Source organism: Antennarius striatus, chromosome 4 (assembly GCF_040054535.1).
Source record: "Antennarius striatus isolate MH-2024 chromosome 4, ASM4005453v1, whole genome shotgun sequence".
NCBI lineage: Eukaryota > Metazoa > Chordata > Actinopteri > Lophiiformes > Antennariidae > Antennarius > Antennarius striatus.
In genome coordinates, this window is record NC_090779.1 from 9952869 (window position 1) to 9975397 (window position 22529).

The 22529-nt window shown below is 43.0% G+C and overlaps 2 protein-coding genes across 11 annotated transcripts; both read left to right on the forward strand.

Annotated features, from left to right (window-relative positions):
- Positions 1-1606: 1606 nt before the first annotated feature.
- On the forward strand, positions 1607-11673 carry tpm1 (tropomyosin 1 (alpha)). Of its 8 annotated transcripts, none has more exons than XM_068314130.1 (10): positions 1608-1846; positions 2267-2392; positions 5367-5500; positions 5668-5785; positions 6168-6238; positions 6906-6981; positions 7154-7216; positions 7310-7379; positions 7865-7943; positions 8781-8994. In XM_068314130.1, the coding sequence occupies exons 1-10, from the start codon at positions 1733-1735 to the stop codon at positions 8782-8784; spliced, it is 855 nt and encodes a 284-aa protein (XP_068170231.1). In that variant the 5' UTR covers positions 1608-1732; the 3' UTR covers positions 8785-8994. The 8 variants fall into 8 exon arrangements, with proteins under 8 accessions (XP_068170235.1, XP_068170234.1, XP_068170233.1 ...); XM_068314129.1 differs by lacking the exon at positions 2267-2392 and adding an exon at positions 2590-2715; XM_068314134.1 differs by lacking the exons at positions 7865-7943; positions 8781-8994 and adding an exon at positions 10797-11673 and having other exon boundaries at positions 1607-1846.
- A 4214-nt stretch (positions 11674-15887) lies between these two features.
- lactb (lactamase, beta) lies at positions 15888-21130 on the forward strand. 3 transcript variants are annotated; one of them, XM_068313080.1, is made up of 6 exons: positions 15888-16482; positions 17919-17985; positions 18174-18364; positions 18444-18738; positions 18835-19000; positions 19798-21130. In XM_068313080.1, exons 1-6 carry the CDS (start codon positions 16132-16134, stop codon positions 20312-20314), a joined length of 1587 nt encoding a protein of 528 aa, XP_068169181.1. In that variant the 5' UTR covers positions 15888-16131; the 3' UTR covers positions 20315-21130. The 3 variants fall into 3 exon arrangements, with proteins under 3 accessions (XP_068169181.1, XP_068169182.1, XP_068169180.1); XM_068313081.1 differs by having other exon boundaries at positions 15888-16182; positions 19798-21128; XM_068313079.1 differs by lacking the exon at positions 15888-16482 and having other exon boundaries at positions 17369-17985; positions 19798-21127.
- Positions 21131-22529: the final 1399 nt, after the last annotated feature.

The following is a 22529-nucleotide window of genomic DNA, read 5'->3' on the forward strand; positions in this document are numbered from 1 at the left end:
ATTTAAATGTGGCACCTTTGTGTAAAATGTACATTTAAACATTTAAGGAAAGCAAAAGACTGAATTAAAGCATATTTGATCATTCACATCTGCATCTCTGCAGCAAGCTTCGTCCATTAATCGAAGTTAAACTGAGGTTAAAGTTGTTAAATCTTGTGAATCTTGAGCAAAAGGAAAGTGGCCTGAATGAAGAAAGAGTCTGTGAGGCCAGTATTTTTTTCAGTGTCAGTTAAAATTGTACAAATGCCAGTCAATTGGCACACAAGCTGCCCAGAGATTATCAGAATGCATTTCTGTTCCTGTACCTGTCAATCAAAGTGTGGGACAGAGCTGAGGCCTGCAGCACCAGGACAACAGCATCCATCACAGCAGAACACAATGTGATGAGAACACTATAAACACTGTCAACCTATTCCCATTGGACAGCCTGTGTTCAGCCTGTGAACCAGGCTGGAAGGCTTAGCGACAATAATGTTCAAAACACACCAAAGCCTGGGAGGGACGAGGCTTATTTTAAGCGACATATCTAATAGCATTAGAACTTGGACTCCTGGCGCAGACTCTTGGGTGCACATTACTGACTAAAGCAGGTGTATGAAAGAGAACGCCATCCTAAAAATATCCTTAAGCATCTCGGTTCTGACCTGAGGACACTTGGAATGTCTTCATAGAGGTTCAGCTTCTCATTAACTTGTTTGCTTTTTTAAAAAAAAATAATGTTAAAATTTGAAAAATCTATCAAATTAAAAGAGGATTTGGGGATTAAATAATGAATTATTAACTATAAAATTATTTTTAAACCTGCAAATATTATAGCATTACTTGGTATTCATGCAAAACAGTTACCATTAATCAAACATCAGGTCACTCAGCTGTTGAGCTGCTGTAATGAAGTTCTGCCTGTCCTCTCAGCCAGACTGGATCAACACTTAGCACTGAGGATATCCGATCCATTATCAGGTAAACACTTCCCTGTCCAGAGCCCCCGAGACTGTGAACAATGCCTCTAGGGCCCGCTTGGCTTACCAAAAGCATCTTTTCTCAGACAGCCCACTTGCCCTGAGCTACTACACTTTATCCCAGAGGAAGTCAGACCCCCCCCCCCCCCTAGTCAGACGCGCTCCCACAGACGCACAGCAGGACAAGATCCTGATCCAATTGTCATTGCCTTCGGTTCCAAACCCAGCCTGTCACTGCGAAATAAGAAAAGTCAATTAACAAGAACAGATTTCAGTAATATCAACCCCCATGGCGTACTGCGCGCTTCTTTCTTTTTTTTTTTAATTCTGTTGTAGAATAAAAAATTAAATTGCGCGCAGATATTTAATGATCTGCTCATCCAGTCAAAAATGTCATCTGCTCTTCTCTGCGCGTTGAGTGGCTTAGGTTACATTACAATTAGGAAGCCCTTGCTTGGAAGCTGCCCTGCCGTCCATCACATCCCATATAAAGGCGTTTCAAAAAGTCAAATGTTGGAGCGCAACGAATCACCGAGCAGGTCCTTAAAGAACGCCTGAGCGCCCACACACGCCTCCTCCAAAAAAGTATTGGATGTCCAAAGGAATCCAGTCGCCCCCCCCGCCTCAACATACATATTTGACAGGGCACAGCGAGGCAGAGCTTGCACTCCAGCTTAGCGTTGAGTTAGGCACAGACGCCCCAAGCCCCTCGCTCCTCTCCTTGGTTCTCATTTGGACGTTTTGTCGGTGCAGCCGGACAGCCGTAAGCAGCCATGGATGCCATCAAGAAGAAGATGCAGATGCTCAAGCTCGACAAGGAGAACGCCTTGGACAGAGCTGAGCAGGCTGAGTCAGACAAGAAAGCAGCAGAGGACAGAAGCAAACAGGTCGGCTGAACCTTCCCCCCCCCCTCCTTTTGAGGATACCCCCAGAGATATGTTAAAGAAATTAAAAATAAAAAAAAATCAGGAGTACCAGTAGCATTGTAAAGCTGATTAAAGCTGATGCCCTTTAAATGGATCGCCTCCTAAAAAAACGGATAATTACATTCATGGATAATACCAAAGAAGGACTAATTTACAGAATATCCTCATGGGTTTTTTTTGTTTTGGTTTTTTTTTTTGCTTTTGATTTTTATATGTTACTAATCCACAAACTGTTTTGGCAGTCGGTAATGTAAATGCAGCATAGTCAAATATAATAGTTAACATATGTATATAAGTAAATATGTTACAGTAGATTGAATAACTGCATGCTTATTTTATAACTCTGTTTAACTCTAAAATGTCTTTTATATGCATGTATAGTTAGACGACGAAATAAGAGAGTTGGAAAAGAAATTGCGCGTAACTGAAGACGAAAGAGATAAAGTGTTTGAGGAGTTCCAAACGGCAGAGGAAAAGCTGCTGACTGCTGAGGAGGCTGCTACCAAGGTATCTGATCCAGACTTGCATGGTCTCTCCTAACTTTTCTCCTCTCTTTCCCCTGTCCTGTCCTCTCCTGTCCTGTCCTGTCCTGTCCTTATGTGCTTTGTGTCTCTCTGTGCCGCTCTTGCGTCTTTGTGCGCTCACGCAACTTCCCATCTCCTGATCACCTCAAAATTCTGCGCATTGACTGACACTCACCTCAGCTTGAGGACGATTTGGTAGCTCTGCAGAAGAAGCTGAAAGGAACTGAGGATGAGTTGGACAAGTACTCCGAGGCTCTTAAAGATGCCCAGGAGAAACTTGAACTGGCTGAGAAGAAAGCCACCGATGTAAGTAAGGAAGGGGTTCTGATTGGCACTATTCCTGCACCACGCTACTTTACATTTTCATTCTCTCGTCACTGAGTGTGGGAACCGACAGTTCAACACCACAGAAAAATAAAGTACACTTTCTGAGGGACACCGCCCTCATCCATCAACTACCATCGTGGAAAAATGACACGAGTGGACTTTGTAGATCTGATTGTTGTTGAACTGTCTTATGTTTTTTACAATTATTCACAAAACAAGTCTGCCCAAAGAATGTCAGATTTTTTTTCTCACTGTAAATTCATCATCATCCATGGGCTATAACCAAATTCTAACTTATTTTATATACCAGTTTGGATGTGTTCATACAGGTCTAAAACTGAAGATGTCATTTTCAGAGTCGACAGTGAAGTTGCCTAAAGTTTAGTCTTCCTCAGAGCGCAGGGAGCGTGCGCCTGGATAAATATAGACCACTGCTTTATATGGTCAAGATAGAGTCCTATCTGCGGGCTGCGCTCTATGCTTACCACAGCAGTCAAAAAGACATTTTCCATCAAACTGTCCCAGCAAGCCTACAAATAAAAAAAAAACCCTCTAATTTGCATATAAACTGGCCCCTTTCCTTTAAATCCACTGACTTCATCATTTAGGAATTTAAAGGTTGTGACCCAATGAAAAATATGTTATGTCCACCAAGATATTTTATACTATTAAGTCAAGGTCAGTGTCCAAATTACTTTGACTGTCAGGCCCATCGTGGTAATCCTTTAATTGGATTCCTATGAGGATTTAGTACCATAACGTTATAGTCTAGAGACTTTTTTTTGCCAATAGCGTTTGTTGTACTTGAATCCTTCGAGCTTAAATCTCGCTGTAATCGCCCTGAAAATAATTTAACTACTACTTATGTTTCGTGGTTTACTCCCATTCCATCTACTTGGAGGGTTTAGAGATATTTGCAAAGTCTTGAAGTCAGCCTATAATTACTGTATTCAGGGAAGACATTGAATGGACCGTCTCTTCGTCTCGTCTTGGGTACCGCTCACAGATGACCGGCAGAGGGCGCCAAAGCTCCTTTGTTCGTCATCGATCGTTATCGTAACAGTATAATCTGGTTGTGGTTTTTTTTTTGTTTAGAAGACGTTGATATTTATATTAATACACTTTCATATCGTATTATATTGTGAAGTACATAATTCTACAACAAAAATCAGCACAATTCCGCATTACACGTTCGAGATAATGTCGTTTAATTTTGAAATTAGAGGCACTTCCTGGACAAATAGCGGGCTTCGAGTGCGTCTCCAGAAGCGTCCAGCCTTTCTTGACGCAGCTTGTATCGCAAGTAGAGGACGTCATCTCGCTGCTTGACATTTTCTCGGAATAGCACAGCTGTGATCCCTTTTTTTACCCCGTAGTTTTACACTTTTATTTAAAAAAAAAAAATGGCCGGAGCTTCATCGCTGGATGCCGTGAAACGAAAGATCAGATTCTTGCAGGAGCAGACGGACTGCGCGGAGGAGAGAGCCGAGAAATTACAGAGAGAGCTGAACACAGAGAGGAAAGCCAGGGAGCAAGTAAGCATGTTTACTGGGCAGACAGGACGAGCCTGTCCTCATTCCGACTCAAAAACAGTCTGATCTTTGTCTTGATGCTGGGGGCTGAGCGTCCAGCTCCGCCTCGCAGTGCCCCGCTGAGGTTGAGCGCTGCAGCCGGCCGGGGGCTCGTCTCCGGTAACGTTAGGCCGCTGGTGCCAAAGAAATACCCGTGTGTGCGCAACGTGTCTGTGAATGACCTTTTACTCTTAATTAATCCCGCTCCAATCATCGTGTTACGCTTCGTTGTAACGGTCCCATTCAAATTGCTATCCAGGAAGTTTGGTTTATTCTAACCCCCCCCCCCCCCTCCCTCCCTCACAGCCATCAAATGATTCCGCACAACCAGGAAGTCACAACTTAACTATGGCCACGTTTTAAGGTACCCCAGTGAGTTTATGCACTCTCACTTGCCCTTATAAGGAGATCAGGTTTTCACAAAGACTGAGTCCCATCCGTGTTAACAGTTATCTAACCCAGACAGACCCTCCTGCAGTCTGCTTGTCATGGTAATCCACCCTGAGTGAATTGTTTCAGGTAGAGTCCATCTTAATGGCTCGTTAGGAGCTTTCACAACTGCAGATGCACTTTGGTCCAGACGTGCGATCAAGCACAAGACCGCCAAGTTAATGGGAGCTCTGGTAGTCTGCTTTCTTTGTGCTATTTGGAGAGTCTCATACGCCCTGAACAAACACTGAAAAGCAGAAGTTTCTGCTGGAATCGGAAAACTCTGCTCATGCAGATCCATATTTTGCAACTGTGGTCAGTTAAATTACACTTAAAGGATTGCAACAGTTGTCAGAATTGTGGGGAGTATCTTTCCTCTATACTTGTGAGCAAAAACTTTGAAGCCTTATTTGTCTACTCTCCAGAGACTAGCTTTAAGAGTCTATCCAACCTAACATCATTATAAAATGAGATGAACGTCCTTGGAGGCCTCATCCTGACAGGTGGCACACCTTTAAGCAGCACACTCCTCTGTGGATTCTTTGGGCTGACATGTATGTGTGGATTTGTGTGACTTCCAGGGTTGCACTGGTGAAAGACGACGACTTCTAAATCTTCTTCTTTCCCTAGGCTGAGGGAGATGTCGCTTCCCTTAACAGACGTATCCAGCTGGTTGAGGAGGAGTTGGATCGTGCTCAGGAGCGTCTCGCCACTGCTCTGACCAAGCTGGAGGAGGCGGAGAAGGCTGCTGATGAGAGCGAAAGGTGGGTGCAGATGGTGCAGGTTCCCCCCAAACATCCCAAAACTCTGGATTTTTAACTCTTCTGTGTCAAAAATGTTCATCATTAAAGAAAGTATTAAAGTTTTGCCAACGTGAAGGCTGACTCTCAGGTCCTGATTCCAATCATCCTTTGTTTGTACACACACACAGAGGCATGAAGGTCATTGAAAACAGAGCCATGAAGGATGAGGAGAAGATGGAGCTGCAGGAGATCCAACTGAAAGAGGCCAAACACATTGCTGAGGAAGCTGATCGCAAATATGAGGAGGCGAGTTTTCCAACCTCTGGCGGCTGAAACGACCGCTTCTAATAGAATGATGGCCTGTTATCAATGAAAACAACTAGTCCTTGAATTTTAACACAGAAACATTCAAGGACTCTAAATTCTGATCCTTTCAATGTATATTTTTTAATTTTACGTATACAACTTTGCTGAAACAGTCGATTTACTTATATCTTAATAGTTTAGGATTATTCATAAAAACTCAAAAATATCCCAACAACTCCTTTAGTAACTGCTTTATATTGATCTAAAGGTTTTTTTTTCTCTTAAGAGAGCTACAGTGTGACTTCAAGTCACATCTTACTGTAATTGTGTCGTCATCATCACGTATTTGTGGCCGTAACTGTTGGTTGTGCTGCCCCCATAGGTCGCCCGTAAGCTGGTCATCATTGAGGGCGACCTGGAGCGCACAGAGGAGCGCGCTGAGCTGTCAGAAAGGTAAGAGCCTTCATCTTTTATCTGCACTAAACGCGCACTCACACTGCACCTGCATCGCGACACTTGAAGCTTTGAGCACTAACAGTCAAAGTATAGCCGTTGTTTCAGTTTAAAGTGTGTGTTGTGCTCTCACTGAATGTGCTGATTATTTGCATGCTCTCCGGTGTTTGAATGGTTATGGCTTGTACGCAATTGCCACGCCCTCTGACAGAGAAGCTCGGAGACTGGTGGATGAGCTAGATGTTTTGGATCACGGCGTGAAATCTCTAAACTCCTCAGTGGAAAAGGTACTACAAACAAAAAAGTAACACTGATGTTTGACGAGAGGCTCTCGTCGCTGAACGCTGGTGCTGCTGAGTCTCCTGCTTGCTTGCTTTGCTTGTTCTTTTTCTCGTTTGGCTCTTATTCTGGGTAGATTAGACTCTTTATGTCTCTAACTTATAATCGCTGACATCGCTGTCCACTCATTCCTACTCCCTTAAGGCACTTTTAAGGAACTGGGGTTCTCTCCTTGTTTTAATATCTGTATCTCTCTGTCTTTCCTCCATTCCTCTCCCTGTTTTGTGTAAATCTCTGCTTTTCCCCACCCTCGCTTCCCTCATTTTCCTACACCCCCTTCTTCTTTCTTTTCTTTGCAAATTCATCCCCCCTCCTCTAAAAACCCCAGCAAATGCTCTGAACTTGAGGAAGAGTTGAAAACTGTGACCAACAACCTGAAGTCACTGGAGGCCCAGGCTGAGAAGGTAAGTGTGACCCAGTAGACCTGGTTGGAAGGGAACCAGCAGAACCTGTGAAGTTGAATCTGTTCACTTTGGATTCATATCTTTATACTCAGATGTATAAACACATTCAAATATATCGTCCCACTGAGTCGAACCCGTACACCTGATTCCTGTCGTTGCTTTCGTCCCACAGTACTCACAGAAGGAAGACAAATACGAGGAGGAGATCAAGGTCCTCACCGACAAGCTGAAGGAGGTAACGTTTCACCAGGCGTTATCTGGAGTCAAGGAGCGTTAGTTCCAGTCACCTGAGCTAACTCCTACATGTGTCCCCCCCACACACACACAGGCTGAGACTCGTGCTGAGTTCGCTGAGAGATCAGTAGCCAAGCTTGAGAAGACCATCGATGACTTGGAAGGTATGACTTTCTTGCAGCTCTTCTTGTTTAGTAACACTGTCGTGACGTGTGGAAGTCCTGAGCTTCTCTTCCGCCCAGTTTTGGCCTTTTCTTTGTGCTTCTCTCTGAATTTCATCTTTTTACAGTCATACTTTCTCATTTGATTCTGGCATAGCTGATTTTTTTTTTTTCAGTGTGGAGGTAGGAATAAATGGTTATGATGTTTACCAGAGATACCAGGTTTAACTGTTGACTTAGTGTTCAGTGAGTCATAGTGTCAAACACCTGGTCCTGTTAACACAGGCCAATGATGCATTTTTCCATTTCCATTTTCTGCTGTAACTTTGTTTTCCTCTTTTCCCTCTGTTTTCAATTTTTTTCTGTCAACCCTGTCATGGTCCGGATCCTTCACCCTTCACCTCCTTGTCACACGCTCCTTCACCTTTGCCCCCTTTTCTCTGCACTTCTATCCCCACCCCCACCCCACTTCCCTGGTCCACCCATAGATGAGTTGTATGCCCAGAAACTGAAGTACAAGGCCATCAGCGAGGAGCTGGACCACGCCCTCAATGACATGACTTCCATGTAATTTTCAACTTGCTGCACCTGCTTGTTTCTCCCCCTGCATCTCTCTCCTCCCTGTAATCCCTTTTATTTCCTCATACCTTGTCAATCCATCCGTCAAACCTGCTCCTACATTTTAAGTGGGGACGCAGCTTGGACGTTCTACAGTCTTAAAACAGACATGTCTGTGTCTGATAATAACTGAATGGTTTCCTCTCACACATCGTCTTTAGTGTGTGTGTGATAATATTTTATGACACCTTTGTATCAGTGTCGTTGGAGTGTGACAGTACTGTGAACAGGACTGAAGTACTGCATGAACCTTCCTAAGCATGAGTTTACTTTTCAAGTGTTTATAAGGCATTACTGTACTTATTTGTTAAAAGTCATCAGCAGAATTGTCTCTCAGCTTTTAGAAATATTCAAGATGTTTTCACACAACTACTTTTCCATGCATGCGAGATGTCTTTTGAAATGCTGAAGAGTTTCTTCAGATTATTTCGTCTTTCACTCTTTCCCCTTCTACTAACTCAATCCACCTCCTGTTACATGTTTGGTGGTTTCCCCCGCCATTTAGCCGTTCTGTGGGAGATGGAGGAGGCGCACGGCCATTTTTCTGGTCCAGTGCCGGTCCTCGTGTTGCATCAGAAAAGGTCTCGCTGTAAGCAGAGAGACCACTCAGTCTGACCTTTGGTTTGTGTTTGTCTTTGTGTTCTCCCTCACAATGCATTCCCATAGTGCATTGTGGTTTTGTGGGTTGACCCGTGTGGCTCTGGTGTACTGTGATGCACATCTAAAACTTCCATAGGTTCTCACACGAGCCCCCCTTGTTTACTTTACTTCTTCTCTCCCACACAGATAAATTTTTCACTCCTCATCAAAGACGCCTCCTGCCGGCTGAGCGGCATCTGTCTGCTCTCTCCAGCCTCCTCTCCATTTCCCCCTTCCTCTCTGTCTTTGCTTTCCTCTCCTCATCATGTTTTCATCCTCCTGTCAGAATAAATCCCATCTCTTGTACAGAATCCTAGAATCTTTCTGCACTGTGTAAAAAAAATAAACACCCTTCCTTCTATGTAAGCTGTATCTCTTTACTTTGACTTTTCTTTTTTTCTTTTTGATGTCTATTTATTTTCAAGCGCGGCTACAATAAAACCAGGACGCCTTGATTTTAAGTTATGCTTTTGGTTTCCTTTTCTCCACAAACCGTTACCTGAGCTTTGACCTGCTTTCCTTGGTGCACATTTATAGTTTACAATGTACTTTTTATGTCCTTCAAATATTGTCCTGTAAAGCTGAGATTTCCGGCATATCTCAAGAGTCCTACTAGCATAGAGACTTAGAATATTTACAGTTACTTGAATGAAAATTGAGCCAGGTTTTATTCTCTCTTAGTGACTGATGCATGCAAGCACTTTTTAACATTTAGAACTGTTAGAAGATGACTGGACTAAAACGTTTTCAGAATGGAGGGACTTAAGTTTGGACTGTGAGCATGAAGAGTGAAGTAAAGTAAGTAAAGTTATTGGGTGTAACAGAGTATTACGGAGCAGTATGTAAGATTTGTTGAGCCTCCACTGGCTGCTGGGAAAAAATTGATGAAACTGCAATCAGTAGTGCAACACATGAGCTTTGTATGATAAACAGTATCCTGTCTTATATTTAAATAAATATACCATAAGACATTCTGGGTGTTTTTATTAAAGGCCTTCCCACAAATTCAGATAAGAAGTGAGAGATTTTTTTAGTGTTGCATTTTCGAGAAGATTTCAAGTAGCAAGTCAGAAAAATTGGAGCTGCGTCTTTAAACTGCTAAAAGTATAATAAACTGAGGCTTTTTTTTTTACTGTGAATAAAGATTTATTCAGTTTTGATAGCAGTTGAAAACCAAATATTATTATTATTGTTTTTCTAATTTATAGCTACACTGCAACTTTAAGAATCATATTTAATTAACTTTAATCTTCCTCGGTTGAATCGGCTCAATCTCTCCAAAATTTCCTTCCTTGCTTGAAAATCTTAAATGTAGATTACCTTCCACAAAACAAGAAGAGCATAAAAATGCTGCCTGATAACTGCCAGTGTGTTTCATGAGATATAAAATGTTGCTGGTGATTCCCCCTTCCCTATTTCCTTGGGGGTGCTGTCCTCTTTCTTTTTCTTAACTTGCTGTCTGACTGCAAACGCCATCTCAACCTGCAACTTCAGAAAGAAATCCTTCTTGCCAATAAGCTCTTTGAGGCCTTGAATTGAGACTGAATTGTGTGGACGTATTTTTTGTTGGTCATATCTGTGTTTTAAAGGTGTGCACAAAAATCTAATTCAGCATGAGACCCAAAACTCTTCTTCCATCCATAAATATGATCTGCACTGTTTGAAATGTTTGTTTTTGTCAAACAATAATTGTGACTGCATCATATTCTAGTCAAACAGCCAAGTATTATAATGTTGCACTATGTGATTATAGCTTAATAATAACCCCAATTTATTAACTGTGCATGCATTATTGGCTTTCAAGTGTATTAATAATAATAATAATAATAATTGATTAGATTTATATAGCGCTTTCTTGTCTGGACACTCAAAGTTGCTTACATTGGATCCATTATTCATTCACACCTCATTCATACTTGGTGGTGGTAAACTACGTACGTAGCCACACCTGCCCTGGGGCAGACTGTAACTTGTTTGCATGCATTTAATCTACTGGACATACCAGTCTTGTTTTCTGTCAGTGGAGTGAAGATTGGCTTTAAAATCAGATTAAATAACTAACCTGAGTTATGTAAAAAGATTAATTTTAATGCAAGCTAATCAAGTGACTCACTTTGACTTGCCTGTGTGGAATTAAAACGCCTTTGTTTGATGTTTTAACAGAGAAACTGTCACATGCTAAAGAAGAGAACCTCGATATGCACCAGATGCTGGACCAGACTCTAATGGAACTGAATAACTTGTGAAAGCACACTCTGACCCCTACACACACACTGTGGCTTTGGCTTTTTGTGCTTGCACCTCGCTTACCATAAACCCTTCCTCTCGTGCCTTGCCCCTGGTGGAGATTAAACAGCCAGACGCATTACCTATTGCATCGTCCTGCCTTCAGCGGAACTCAACCAAGGAGAAAAGCTATGGGGAAGTAAAACTTAACCATTCCTTTTGAAGAAGCCTAAACTGAGAAACGTGATTGTTTTCTCAAGCCTGTTTTTATCTTGAAATACTCTCTGCATTTTGCGATCCTTGAGATAGTGTCTTTCTGTCTTTTTTGACAAGTCATCTGGTGAAATGACATGTGCCACTTGTAAAGGTTGTTTTCTACATCTCCGACAAAATTGATCTGGTACAGGCCATTCAATCCTGATTATGCACATACCAAAGGACAAAGTGAAGAAATTTTGCACTTAGTTTAACCTCAACATTATTGTGCGCATTTTTTTGTCTGTAAGACAACCTCTGTTTAAGAAAATACAAAAATGTCCTCACAGCTGTAAATATACATTGGCCATTCCTGTCAGTATCTATACTGGTGCTAATCTATCATTGAGCAATGACAGAAAATGTTAATGAATTACAGTATATACTTAGTTTTCTTCCAAATCACAGTTCAAAATTTGTTCATCTTGTCTATGAAGTATGATGTCAGTCATCTGATTGTGCATTGTTTTTTTTGCATTTTATTAATGTAGATGTTTCAGGTGTCTCATATCTGAAATGTACAAAATATGAATATAAATAAAAGCACGTTTTGAAAGTTTTTTAACTTTGTTTGTGATTTGTCAGTGTTCCTCATTTCATGTAAATTCTTAGAATACAGAAAAAAAATCTTTACTTTTATTTATGAGCATTCATTTACAAAGCACTTTACATGAGGAAATGCATGGATGATGTCACGGTCACCAGAACAATCTCCGTTCGAGCCAACCAGAAGACTTGGCTGACAGGTGAAGTCCACAGGCTCCTGAAGGCACAGAACGCGGCCTTCAGAGTTGGGGACGAGGTAGGCTTAAGGACAGCTAGGGCCAACCTGTCACGAGGCATCCAAGTGGCCAAGAGACAGTACTCCAGGAGGATCGCCACCCACTTCAGCGACAGCAGAGACACCAGGAACCTGTGGTGGGGGATTCAGTCCATCACGAACTACGAGCCCCTTCCGCGGCCCTGCGACAGCTCCACCACTCTGCTGAATCAGCTGAATAACTTCTTTGCGCACTTTGAGGCAGACAACGGCATCCCAGCACAGAAGGCTCCACCCCCTCCTGATAACCAGGCGTTGACGCTTTCTCCGGACAGCGTGAGGCAAGTCCTCAGAAGGACCAACGCACGGAAAGCCCCAGGTCCTGACAACATTCCTGGTCGTGTCCTGAGAGACTGTGCTGATGAGCTCACAGATGTCTTCACAGACATCTTCAACATCTCCCTGAGCCAGGATCTTGTCCATACCTGTCTCAAAGCCAGCACCATCATCCCAGTCACAAAGAAGTCGCCCCCATCCGGCTTCAACGACTACCATGCAGTTGCACTCACTCCCATCCTCATGAAGTGCTTCGAGCGGCTAGTCATGCAGCACATCAAGTCTGCCCTCCCTTCAACCCTGGACCTTTTTCAGTTTGCTTACCGGTCCAATCGCTTGACTGATGACGCCATTTCCATTGCACTACACTCAACCCTCACCCACCTGGAGAACAAAGTCTCATACGCCAGAATGCTGTTCATCGACTTCAGCTCAGCATTCAATACAATCATCCCCCGGCAGCTCATCTATAAACTGGACCAGCTTGGACTCAACACCTCCATATGCAACTGGCTGCTGGACTTTCTCACAGGGAGACCACAGGCAGTTCGAGTTGGTAACAACACCTCCAGCACCATCACACTGAACATGGGAGCCCCCCCAAGGATGTGTTCTGAGTCCCCTCCTCTTCACTCTGTTGAACCACGACTGCACACCAACTTTCAGCTCCAACCTCTTCATCAAGTTTGCAGACGACACGACTGGGGTGGGTCTCATCAACAACAATGATGAGACAGCCTACAGAAATGAGGTGGGCCTCCTGGATATGTGGTGCAAGGACAACAATCTCCATCTGAATGTGGAGAAGATGAAGGAGATTGTTGTGGACTTCAGGAGAGCACGCACCCAGCATGCTCCACTAACCATCAACGGTGCTGCAGTGGAAAGGGTCAGCAGCACCAAGTTCCTGGGTGTGAACATCTCCAAGGACCTGTCCTGGGACCGCAACACTGCATCGCTGGCCAAAAAAGCCCAACAACGCCTCTACTTCCACTGCAAACTGAGGAGAGCAAGAGCCCCACCCCCCATCATGCTGACCTTCTACAGAGGCACCATCGAGAGCATCCTGACCAGCTGCATCACCGTGTGCTACGGCTCCTGCACCATTTCCTGCTGCAAGACCCTGCAGCGCATCGTGAGAGCAGCTGAAAAGATTACTAGTGTCTCTCTCCCTTCCCTCACAGACATTTATAACACCCGCCTCACCTGCAAAGCCATCAGCATTGCAGGCGATCCCACCCATCCCTCTCACAGCCATTTCAGCCTGCTGCCATCAGGTAGGAAACTGCAGTCTGCGGGCCAGAACCAGCAGGCTCAAGGACAGTTTCTTTCACCAGGCGGTCAGGAGGCTCAACTCCCTCCCTGTTCTGCCCCCTGCCACAGCTCTGAACTCCACCCACACCCTGCTCTGCCCGCTACCCAGCACCTGACTACCTATCTCTCCCTCCCCACGTCAACTCAGGGACTGCGCACACGTCACTTCCCCTATGGGGATTAGAGTGTATAGAGATGTTAACCATCCGTTGTGTTTCGTCTTATACTTCGTGGTGTACTGTCTGATATACTGTCTGTCTTGTACTGCTTGTTGCACTGCCTGTGTTGTCCTGCCTGTGTTGTACTGTGTTGTCCCGTGTTGTACTACCTGTGTTGTACTGCCTGTTGTATTGTCTACCGTGGATCACAGAGGACTGCAATTTCATCTGTGCTGTATGTCGTGCATATATGGTACATTTGACGATAAAGCTGACTTTGACTTTCACTCAACTTAACGTCAATAGGTAACTTGTTCTGCAGGGTTTGTGAATAAAACAATACACTCACCAATAGTCTTTCTGTGGACCCAATGGACAATAAATGATCCCCCTGCTAGCAGAGCTCACATATAGTGGTGTATGTTTTAACCAGGTCTGATAGATACTGTGGTACAAAGTCATTCAATATTTTATAGGTGAGCAACTGCACTTAAAGTTTACCCTAATCTCTACAGGGAGCGAGTGGAGAAAGGCTGACAGAGGAGTACAGTAATATTGTATATTCATATTGACCCACTCCAGTCAAAACAGAATTTGCTGTAATCTGCTCCATCTGAAGACACTGAAGACTCTTCTTTGATAAACCTGACAGAAATACATTGCAAGAATTTATTTGTGATGTCATGAATAAGGGTCTTTGCATCGTTAAATTACAGGATAGGTCGAATCTTAGTGATATTCAAGAGAAGAAAAAGGCCACTTTGGACTCATCTATACATGTGTATGAAACAAAAGAGTTTGATCAAAAAGCATGCCAAAAATCCTAAATCTGTCAGTCATCTTCAGATTACCACCGCTATATCCGCAGCATGGGGTCACGGGGATCCAGGGCCTATCTCAGCGGCATGGGGCGTGAGGCGGGGGACACTCCGGGCACGACGCCAGTGCACTGCAAAGCCACACAAAGAGACGTACAACCATGCACACACACACTCATTCCTACGGGCAATTTGGAACGGCCAATCAACCTGAAGCGCATGCTTTTGGAGGTGGGAGGAAGCCGGAGAACCTGGAGAGAGCCCACGCAGACACGGGGAGAGCATGCAAACTCCGCACAGAGCTGGACTCGAACCCGGGTCCGCCGTGTTGTGAGGCGGCAGTGCTAACCACTGCGCCACCGTGCCACCCCTTAAGTCAATCACGACAATGAATTATACAATCATCTAGAGACAACGTAAAATGTTCATACAGGTGATGGGGTTTTTCAGAACCCATAACCATTGTCTTGTGTCTTAGGTGAATTAAGTAAAAGGAAAATGTTTAGATAACCATCTCTTAAATGCAGCTACATACCGTAGGTCTCAATATTGGTTGCAGACTGTAAAGAGCAACAGGAAAATACACTTGTAAGTTATCTGAATAACAATCCAAAGAGATCACAAATTAGAGCAAATTCTGATTCTGTTTCCTTGCATGATGTATTTGATTTAAATGTAAATTTAGTAGAGCAAATAATGATGGGGGGCATCATTATTTGCTCCACAACCTAGTTTTTCCATCTTTGCCTCTGTTGAAATCATTTTATCCTTGGGGGATAACCCTGCCACCACAAACTTTTTTTTTTCTTTGCAACTGCAACGTTTGTAACTTGAATAAATAATACATTAAGAGATATATAACATTAAGGAGTAGTTACATTTATTTTAAATTACACTGAAATACATTTAGTTACATTTATAAGTTACATCTGGCCCTTTGAGGACAGGCGTTATGCTGATGTGGCCCTCGGTGAAAATGAGTTTTGACACCCCTAATGTTAATGTTATGCTTCACATGTTGTTCATATTTGGCTAAATCCACTAACCATGTTCATGTAATCGACCCTTATCTATGGTCCTGAAGCCTAATTTGGCCATCTTCCACATCATGGCTGTCACAGAAAATTAAATATTTCATGGCTTTAGAAGTTATTATTACGTATAAATGTTCCACTGTTTGAGTTTATAATAAGGGGACCAACTATTAACCTAAAAATGATTTTTTTTCTGTTGATTTCTAATTTTTTTCATGATTTAAAAAAATAAAACATTCCTGTCCCCCTCCGTTTTTTGAAAAATTGCACCCTGTGCCTATCGATCTGAACAGAACTCCGTGTTTATATATGTGTGTAAAAATATACAATAGAAACAGAATTTAGCCAAATAACGCCCTATGCCAGCTGAGCCGCTACAGCCGATTCAGCGGCAGAGAATGAATGAATGAATGAATGAATGAATGAATGAATGAATGAATGAATGAATGAATGAATGAATGAATGAATCGATCGACAAGCGCTCTCTGGATGTTGTCCCACTCTTAAAATTCAAACAGGAAGTAAATTGCCGCTAGTGTGAGTCATCAGACCGGGGAGCGCTATCGTCATCCTGAGATACGAGAAACACATCCAGAAATGTCACGGCTGTGGTCGCATCGTTTTCATGTCAAATATAATTTGCAATCAGTACGTAAATCGTTCCTATCGACACCTCGAGTTAAGCCACAGCAGTCTGGGCATCGGAGTGTTTTTATCCACCAACAAAGAGGATATGCCGGCCGGTTCAACACGGTCTCTTTTGGACACAGGTTAAAGTCCACCGTTTGGATATGTGGGGTTGGTGTTGGCATCGCTGTCGCTGTCGGGTTAAAATATCGTTCCGATGCAGTCGATTATTCATATGATGATAAAACATCAGCAGCACGGAGGATAAACCGTTACCGAGACGCCATCGACGTGAGCAGGGACCTTCTGGAGCGGCAGAAGGTAGGAGCTAATGTACATCTGTGAATTGCGGGTTATCAAGTTAGCCTCCAGACACACATCTAGCAGCGTTCGATCCAGCAGCTCTGACCACCTTCTCGTGAATCGGTTGACTTTTTCCAAACCTGCCGGTGCGTTTTGCAGAAAGGTGAAGGCACACGTCGTTCTACAGATGAGTTCCCTTTAAGAGTGACGGGGGCTGCCTCGAGCCCTTCCCCCGTCCTGAAGCACTTCCGGCGGTCAGTCTCGCGCCGGCCTCCCGCTGGCAGTCGGGAGACACGCGACACCCTGCGTTCAGACTTCAAACGACAGGAGCGCCCCCCCCGCCCCCCCCCCCTTAGCCGTCACTGGCTGCAGGTGATCACGTGACGCTACATCGATTAGCCTACCTGTGCTACAGGGGATTTTGCGCACTCAGTAGTCGATTTATGCCTGTCGTGATGGTACATCATCTGATTGCTTTGTTAATATTTTAATTCATAGTAACTATGGTTAGAAAAAAAGAAAGTCGGACAAATATGTGCAACGTGAATTTACATGTACTGTATAACGGAACGTGATGGGAGTCAGCGTTCTGCATGATTTGCAATGTCAAGTTGAGCAACTCTAGTCTCGCACTGGCAAAAATAAAGGAACACTTCCTTAAGCTGCATGGAAAACAACAGAAACAGACTTTGCTGTGAAAATGACGTAAGAGTAGCACTTGCCGAGGTGAAGCCACGCATATCTGAACTGGTCTCTCAATAACAGCAGAAGTCACACTGATTTGTAGGTAGGTCATTTCATGTGAGTTCATGCACTGTCTTGTTTTTGTTCTTTGAAAAAGGTGACATTAATGCACAATTCATTAAATACACCAGTAAAACATATACTTATGTCTTAAATTTGAAAAAAAAAAATTTTTTACTTAAGGGTTCGGTGAGTGAGCATATGAAACCGGCAGGGTTCAGTACCTCCAACAAGGTTAAGAACCACTGCTAGAGACAGTGTCACTGAGGAAAAGACAGGAGACAGAGCTGGAGGTAGCAGAGATGAAGATACTGAGGTTCTTTCTGGGAGTGACCAGGAAGGATAGGATCAGGAATGAGTACATCAGAGGGACAGCACATGTTAGAGGTTTTGGAGATCAAGTCAGAGAGGCCAGACTGAGATGGTTTGGACATGTCCAGAGGAGAGATAGTGAATATATTGGTAGAAGGATGCTGAGTTTTGAACTGCCAGGCAGGAGGCCTAGAGGAAGACCAAAGAGGAGGTTTATGGATGTAGTGAAAGAGGACATGAAGGTAGTTGGTGTGAGAAAAAGGATGCAGAAGACAGGGTTAGATGGAGGCAATTCGCCGTGGCGACCCCTGAAGTGGAAAGCCGAAAGGAGAAGGAGAAGTATGCATGTATTCATTTCCACCTCAGTCAGCTCAGTGTTGATGTCTGTCTCGTCTCAGGCGGAGGTCGGTGCTCCAGGAGTGGTCGTGGGGGTCTCCGTGGATGGTGCTCCAGTCTGGTGTGAAGGTAGGCGCGGGTCATTCTGGTGTGTGTGTACATTATAGTTTTGTCTTCATTGTCTCTGATGATCTCCTTTTACTGACATGTCTCCAGAAAGATGTGACAATGTGGCGATTTACATACAACACATGGAATCTTAAATATTCCACAATAATATTTTTATGTGACTTATTAAAATTCTTCCTTTAATTCAGGCATCGGTTATGCAGACTTGGAGAACCGCGTGCCATGCAGCCCTCAAACAATGTTTCGTATTGCCAGCATAAGTAAGCCCCTCACAACAGCAGCTGCTGCAAGGCTGTGTGAAGAAGGAAAACTGGATCTCGATGCCTCAGTCCAGAAATATGTCCCGGAATTTCCCCAGAAACAATTTGATGGGCAGAATGTAAGTTAAGCAGAGTATCTAGTATTTTATATTCTATTCCTTCACATCTTCAGTTCATGTGTGCATCATTTTTTTCCAGGTCACAATTACTCCTCGCATGATAATGTCTCACCTGAGTGGCATACGTCATTATGAGAAAGATGCATGCAAAGTGAAGGAGAGCATGGAGAAAGCTAAGCGACTATTGAAGGTTCCAGTGAGAGAAGATGACAAAGCTCAAGCTGCAACAGAGAAAAACCCCAAAGACAAAGAATCCGTTCAGCCTCAGAAGGACGAGGACTTTGCCAGTGTGGAATTCTACCTCAAGGACAAATTTGAAAGTGTCACTGAGGCCTTAGACCTCTTCAAGGATGACCCACTCATTTTCAGACCTGGTAAAGCACCAGTTTTACTCTTTAAACTCATGCAAATGTAATTTTCAGCAATGATACTTTGATGAGTAAGGCTGTTTTATTTTCTACTATATGTAGGGACAACTTATCTGTACTCCACCCACGCGTTTACCCTTCTTAGTGCTGTTATGGAGAGAGCTGCTGGACGAAGCTTCCTGGACCTCATGATGAATATGTTCCATGAACTAGGAATGGTGAATACTGTGCCTGAAGAGAATGACCCTATTATTTATCACCGCTCCAGGTAATCATCCGTTGAGATCACCGTGACAAGTCACAGCTGACAGCAAACTTTTAGGAAGGAGGTCTCTCATTGTTGCATTTTTGTCCCATTCTTACCCGATTGTAGTTTTCCAACATCTGCATTTTCATATTATTTTCATCATATTGTGTGACAAAGGCTGTGAGTGAAAGTTCGCCAGTCTAATGCCAGGACTTTTTATCCCCATCTCCACTCCATGCTATTGACTCTACTCACCTTGGCTCTACAGCATTTGCTTCAGTTAAAAAGTACCTGTTACCTGGTACAGTACTACTACTACTACCACCTTTGTTGCAAGGTGCAGTCAACTGAGCACATACCAAAAGGTCATGTGAAGCAGTACTGACCACTGACTTGTCAGTGTCCTGTATGCGTGGAATGTCCTGCACTGCACACAATTGTGATTTGAGCTTGTATTAATTCATTTATTGCAAAGCTACTCTGTTTTTAAGCAATGCATAATGTGGATTTATAAGTTATTTATAAGGTATATCCTCATAACCTTAAAAAACGGAATGTAATCCTAACCAAACAAACTCAAAGCAGCCAAAATGGTTTCTAACCCAAACTAATATAACCCCACATTCACCACAGAGGAAGAAAAAATATTATCCAGATAGACTTCCTGTTGTCTCCTTGCTTCGTTTCCTTCTTTCTGACAGTCAGTAAATGAAAGGAGCAATAAAAAATCATAATGTAATGTTGACTGTTTCATACGCATCAATCGCTCATGATGAAATTCCGTTGAGTGTTGATTAATTGTTGGTGCTCTTCCTCAGAAATTATCATTTCAACAAGAAAGGACGTGTTGTGAACTGCCCATATGTAGACAACTCCTACAAGTGGGCGGGAGGTGGCTACCTTTCTACGGTGGGTGACCTGCTACTTTTCGGAAATGCTCTACTCTACAGCTACCAGGTGAAGGACACTGATGGAGTCCTCCCTGGTTTCCTCAAACCCCAGACTGCCATAGATCTGTGGACACCCTCTGACAAGACCGGTGAACTATGGGTAAGGGATGGACTGTATGCCCAAGGTTGGGTGGTCGTGGAGAAAGGACAGAAATTTGGCCAGTGCAGAAAGCGCAGACACTATGTGTCACACACAGGGGCCGCTGTGGGGGCTAGCAGTGTCCTTTTGTTGTTACCGAGTGAAGAGATGAATGAACGCAAAGGGCAGACCTTTACTGCCCCACAGGGAGTTGTGGTCACCATCCTCACCAACATGGAGTCTGTGGGACTCAGCAGCACAGCACTGAAAATTGCAAATGAGTTTGACAAAGCCAGAAGCTTGTAAGAATAGTGAATGTGGAGTTATTTCAGGGAACCTTTGTGAGTTTCTTTTGTTGCCACTTTTAAATGTTTTATGTAAAAGAGTTAACTGTACCTGCTATTTTATTATTTTTTCGTATACTTCACTCCTCACCTTTCCAACGCCAGGATATGAAGCTATACTGCCACTAGGTGGAAGCAGAGTACTAACAGAGTTCTAACACTGAAATAAGGCCAGTGACTTCTGATGTTATTGTGTTGGTTCAATAAAGCTATTCATTTATTTATGCCTCTTAAAGCCATCATAAATGTGTGTTCCTGTATTTGGAGGAAATTAAATCGTTTCATGAACAATAGAGAAAAGTGACCATTTCAAGCAGCACACATAACTTTCAGGACCAACCCTGTAGATACTTCCTCATAGCAACATTTGATGATTCAGGAAAAGCAATGTAGTGTGTCTCTGTGATACTGTCAATCTATGAAAAATCAATAGTTATTTGTGCAGCATTGTCACTGTTCAGCTGACTTGATTGGATGAAAATGATCCTGCATTTGTCTTGAAATTAATTTTAAAAAAACTAAGATTTCATTGATTTTATTTTGTTGCACAGCTACTTCATTCATGGGAGCAACAATAAACTATCAATGTCAAAATGGAGGTTATTTCCCTTCTACAGGTGACTGAAAACACATCAGTCCACTGAATAGATTAAGCGACTTAATAAAGTCCAACAAGTTTTAATTCTCCAAGTGGAACCAGATTTGATGACACCATTCTTATTATGAAACCCATGGGATTGCCTGTGCCCTCTTTTTAGATTTAAGGAGGAAAATGAATAGCCTGGGATACTCTAATTATACAGTTGGCTTCGTGTGTGTGTGTGTGTGTGTGTGTGTTCCCATACTCCCAGTTTTGTCAGAACCAATCTCAAGTTTTAAAAGTGCAGCATAAAGACATTTTTTAAAAGTGAGGTCACGTTGACCAGTCCTGACTGCTTCCAAGGGCAACTGTGGTCAGGATCAACCTTCTGTGTAGATTTAGTTTAATAACAGGCTGAAGGCTGCGGTTTGGACAGTCAGGCTCGGAGGATATTGAATGACTCGTCCATCCGAATCCTCACAAATACAAATATGCATGGGCGTGTGTGTCGGTGGTCCACCAAAAATCACAGTTAAATCATTTTCAAGGGAACAAATGTATTTACATCATTTGAAAATATATACAGATAACGTAGTAAACATATTCAATAGTTGATACAAGGGTTTTTTAAAATTTCCATTTATGCTATGCTTTATAAATACATTTCAGACAAAGCACAATCTAGATTGAAATGTAATTTAACAAGAGTAACACCTCTAGCTGTGTGAAACAGAACAAACTACTGTGCAAAGTGAGATTCAATTCCCAACCTGTCATTACTCTTTCACATTTGTGTGTCCTATGGAGTTGCACTTTTATTTTTAGCCATGTGAAATCTATAAATCTCATGAGACAATTGATTGGCAATCAGCTCTCTCTTTGCCTGCCATAATATGAATTAAGATCAGTGAAGCACTTCTCCTCCGTCCGTTGATCTTTTCATACCCGTGTCCAAAACATTAAGTCAAACTAGAAAAGCGACACTCTTCTCTCATCCTGGCAAGCACACAACCAAAGGAGAAACAAACACACATTTGCGAATCATACTCTTGGTTTTACTCTCCAGTACTGCTGCTGGTTGTTGTTTTTGCTCTCCTGCTTGGCTTTCAACATCCTGTGTGAGGACAGAAGTGTTTGTTGCTTTCACATTAAGGTAATCTGGCTGAAGCACAGTAGCACTGTTGAACAGGATCCGTAATGCTCTTACTTGCATGTGTAGTAGATAACGACTGCCAGCATCACGAAGATGAGGAGGATAACAATGACCACGGCTGCAATCAACCCTGCCTCCCCTGCATTGGTGGAACTGCTGAACAGCTGGAACTGCTCACATCTGCTGCCTTTGTAATTTTCATCACACCTGACAGAAGAAATTGCAGACTAAATGTTAAGTTGTACTTATTTTCATAGCAAACATAATTCAAAATTAATCTTTGATTTTATTACTTACACACAAGACAGTGTATTCATTGCAATTATTTTATAGCAGGTTCCTCCATTCATGCAATAGGTTGCATCCTGATCATCACAGAGATCTCCATGATCTACACAAAGGTCATATTTCAGCAAGAGTGTCAAGAACCACATTGTTACTTCT

Coding starts and splice junctions, on each gene's coding strand:
- tpm1 (XM_068314134.1), top strand. CDS start 1,733: ATGGATGCCATCAAGAAGAAGATGCAGATGCTCAAGCTCGACAAGGAG. Junction 7,217..7,309: donor TCACCGACAAGCTGAAGGAG/GTAACGTTTCAC, acceptor ACACACACACAG/GCTGAGACTCGTGCTGAGTT. Junction 7,380..10,796: donor GACCATCGATGACTTGGAAG/GTATGACTTTCT, acceptor ATGTTTTAACAG/AGAAACTGTCACATGCTAAA.
- lactb (XM_068313079.1), top strand. CDS start 17,511: ATGAAGATACTGAGGTTCTTTCTGGGAGTGACCAGGAAGGATAGGATC. Junction 17,986..18,173: donor TGCTCCAGTCTGGTGTGAAG/GTAGGCGCGGGT, acceptor CCTTTAATTCAG/GCATCGGTTATGCAGACTTG. Junction 18,365..18,443: donor AACAATTTGATGGGCAGAAT/GTAAGTTAAGCA, acceptor ATTTTTTTCCAG/GTCACAATTACTCCTCGCAT.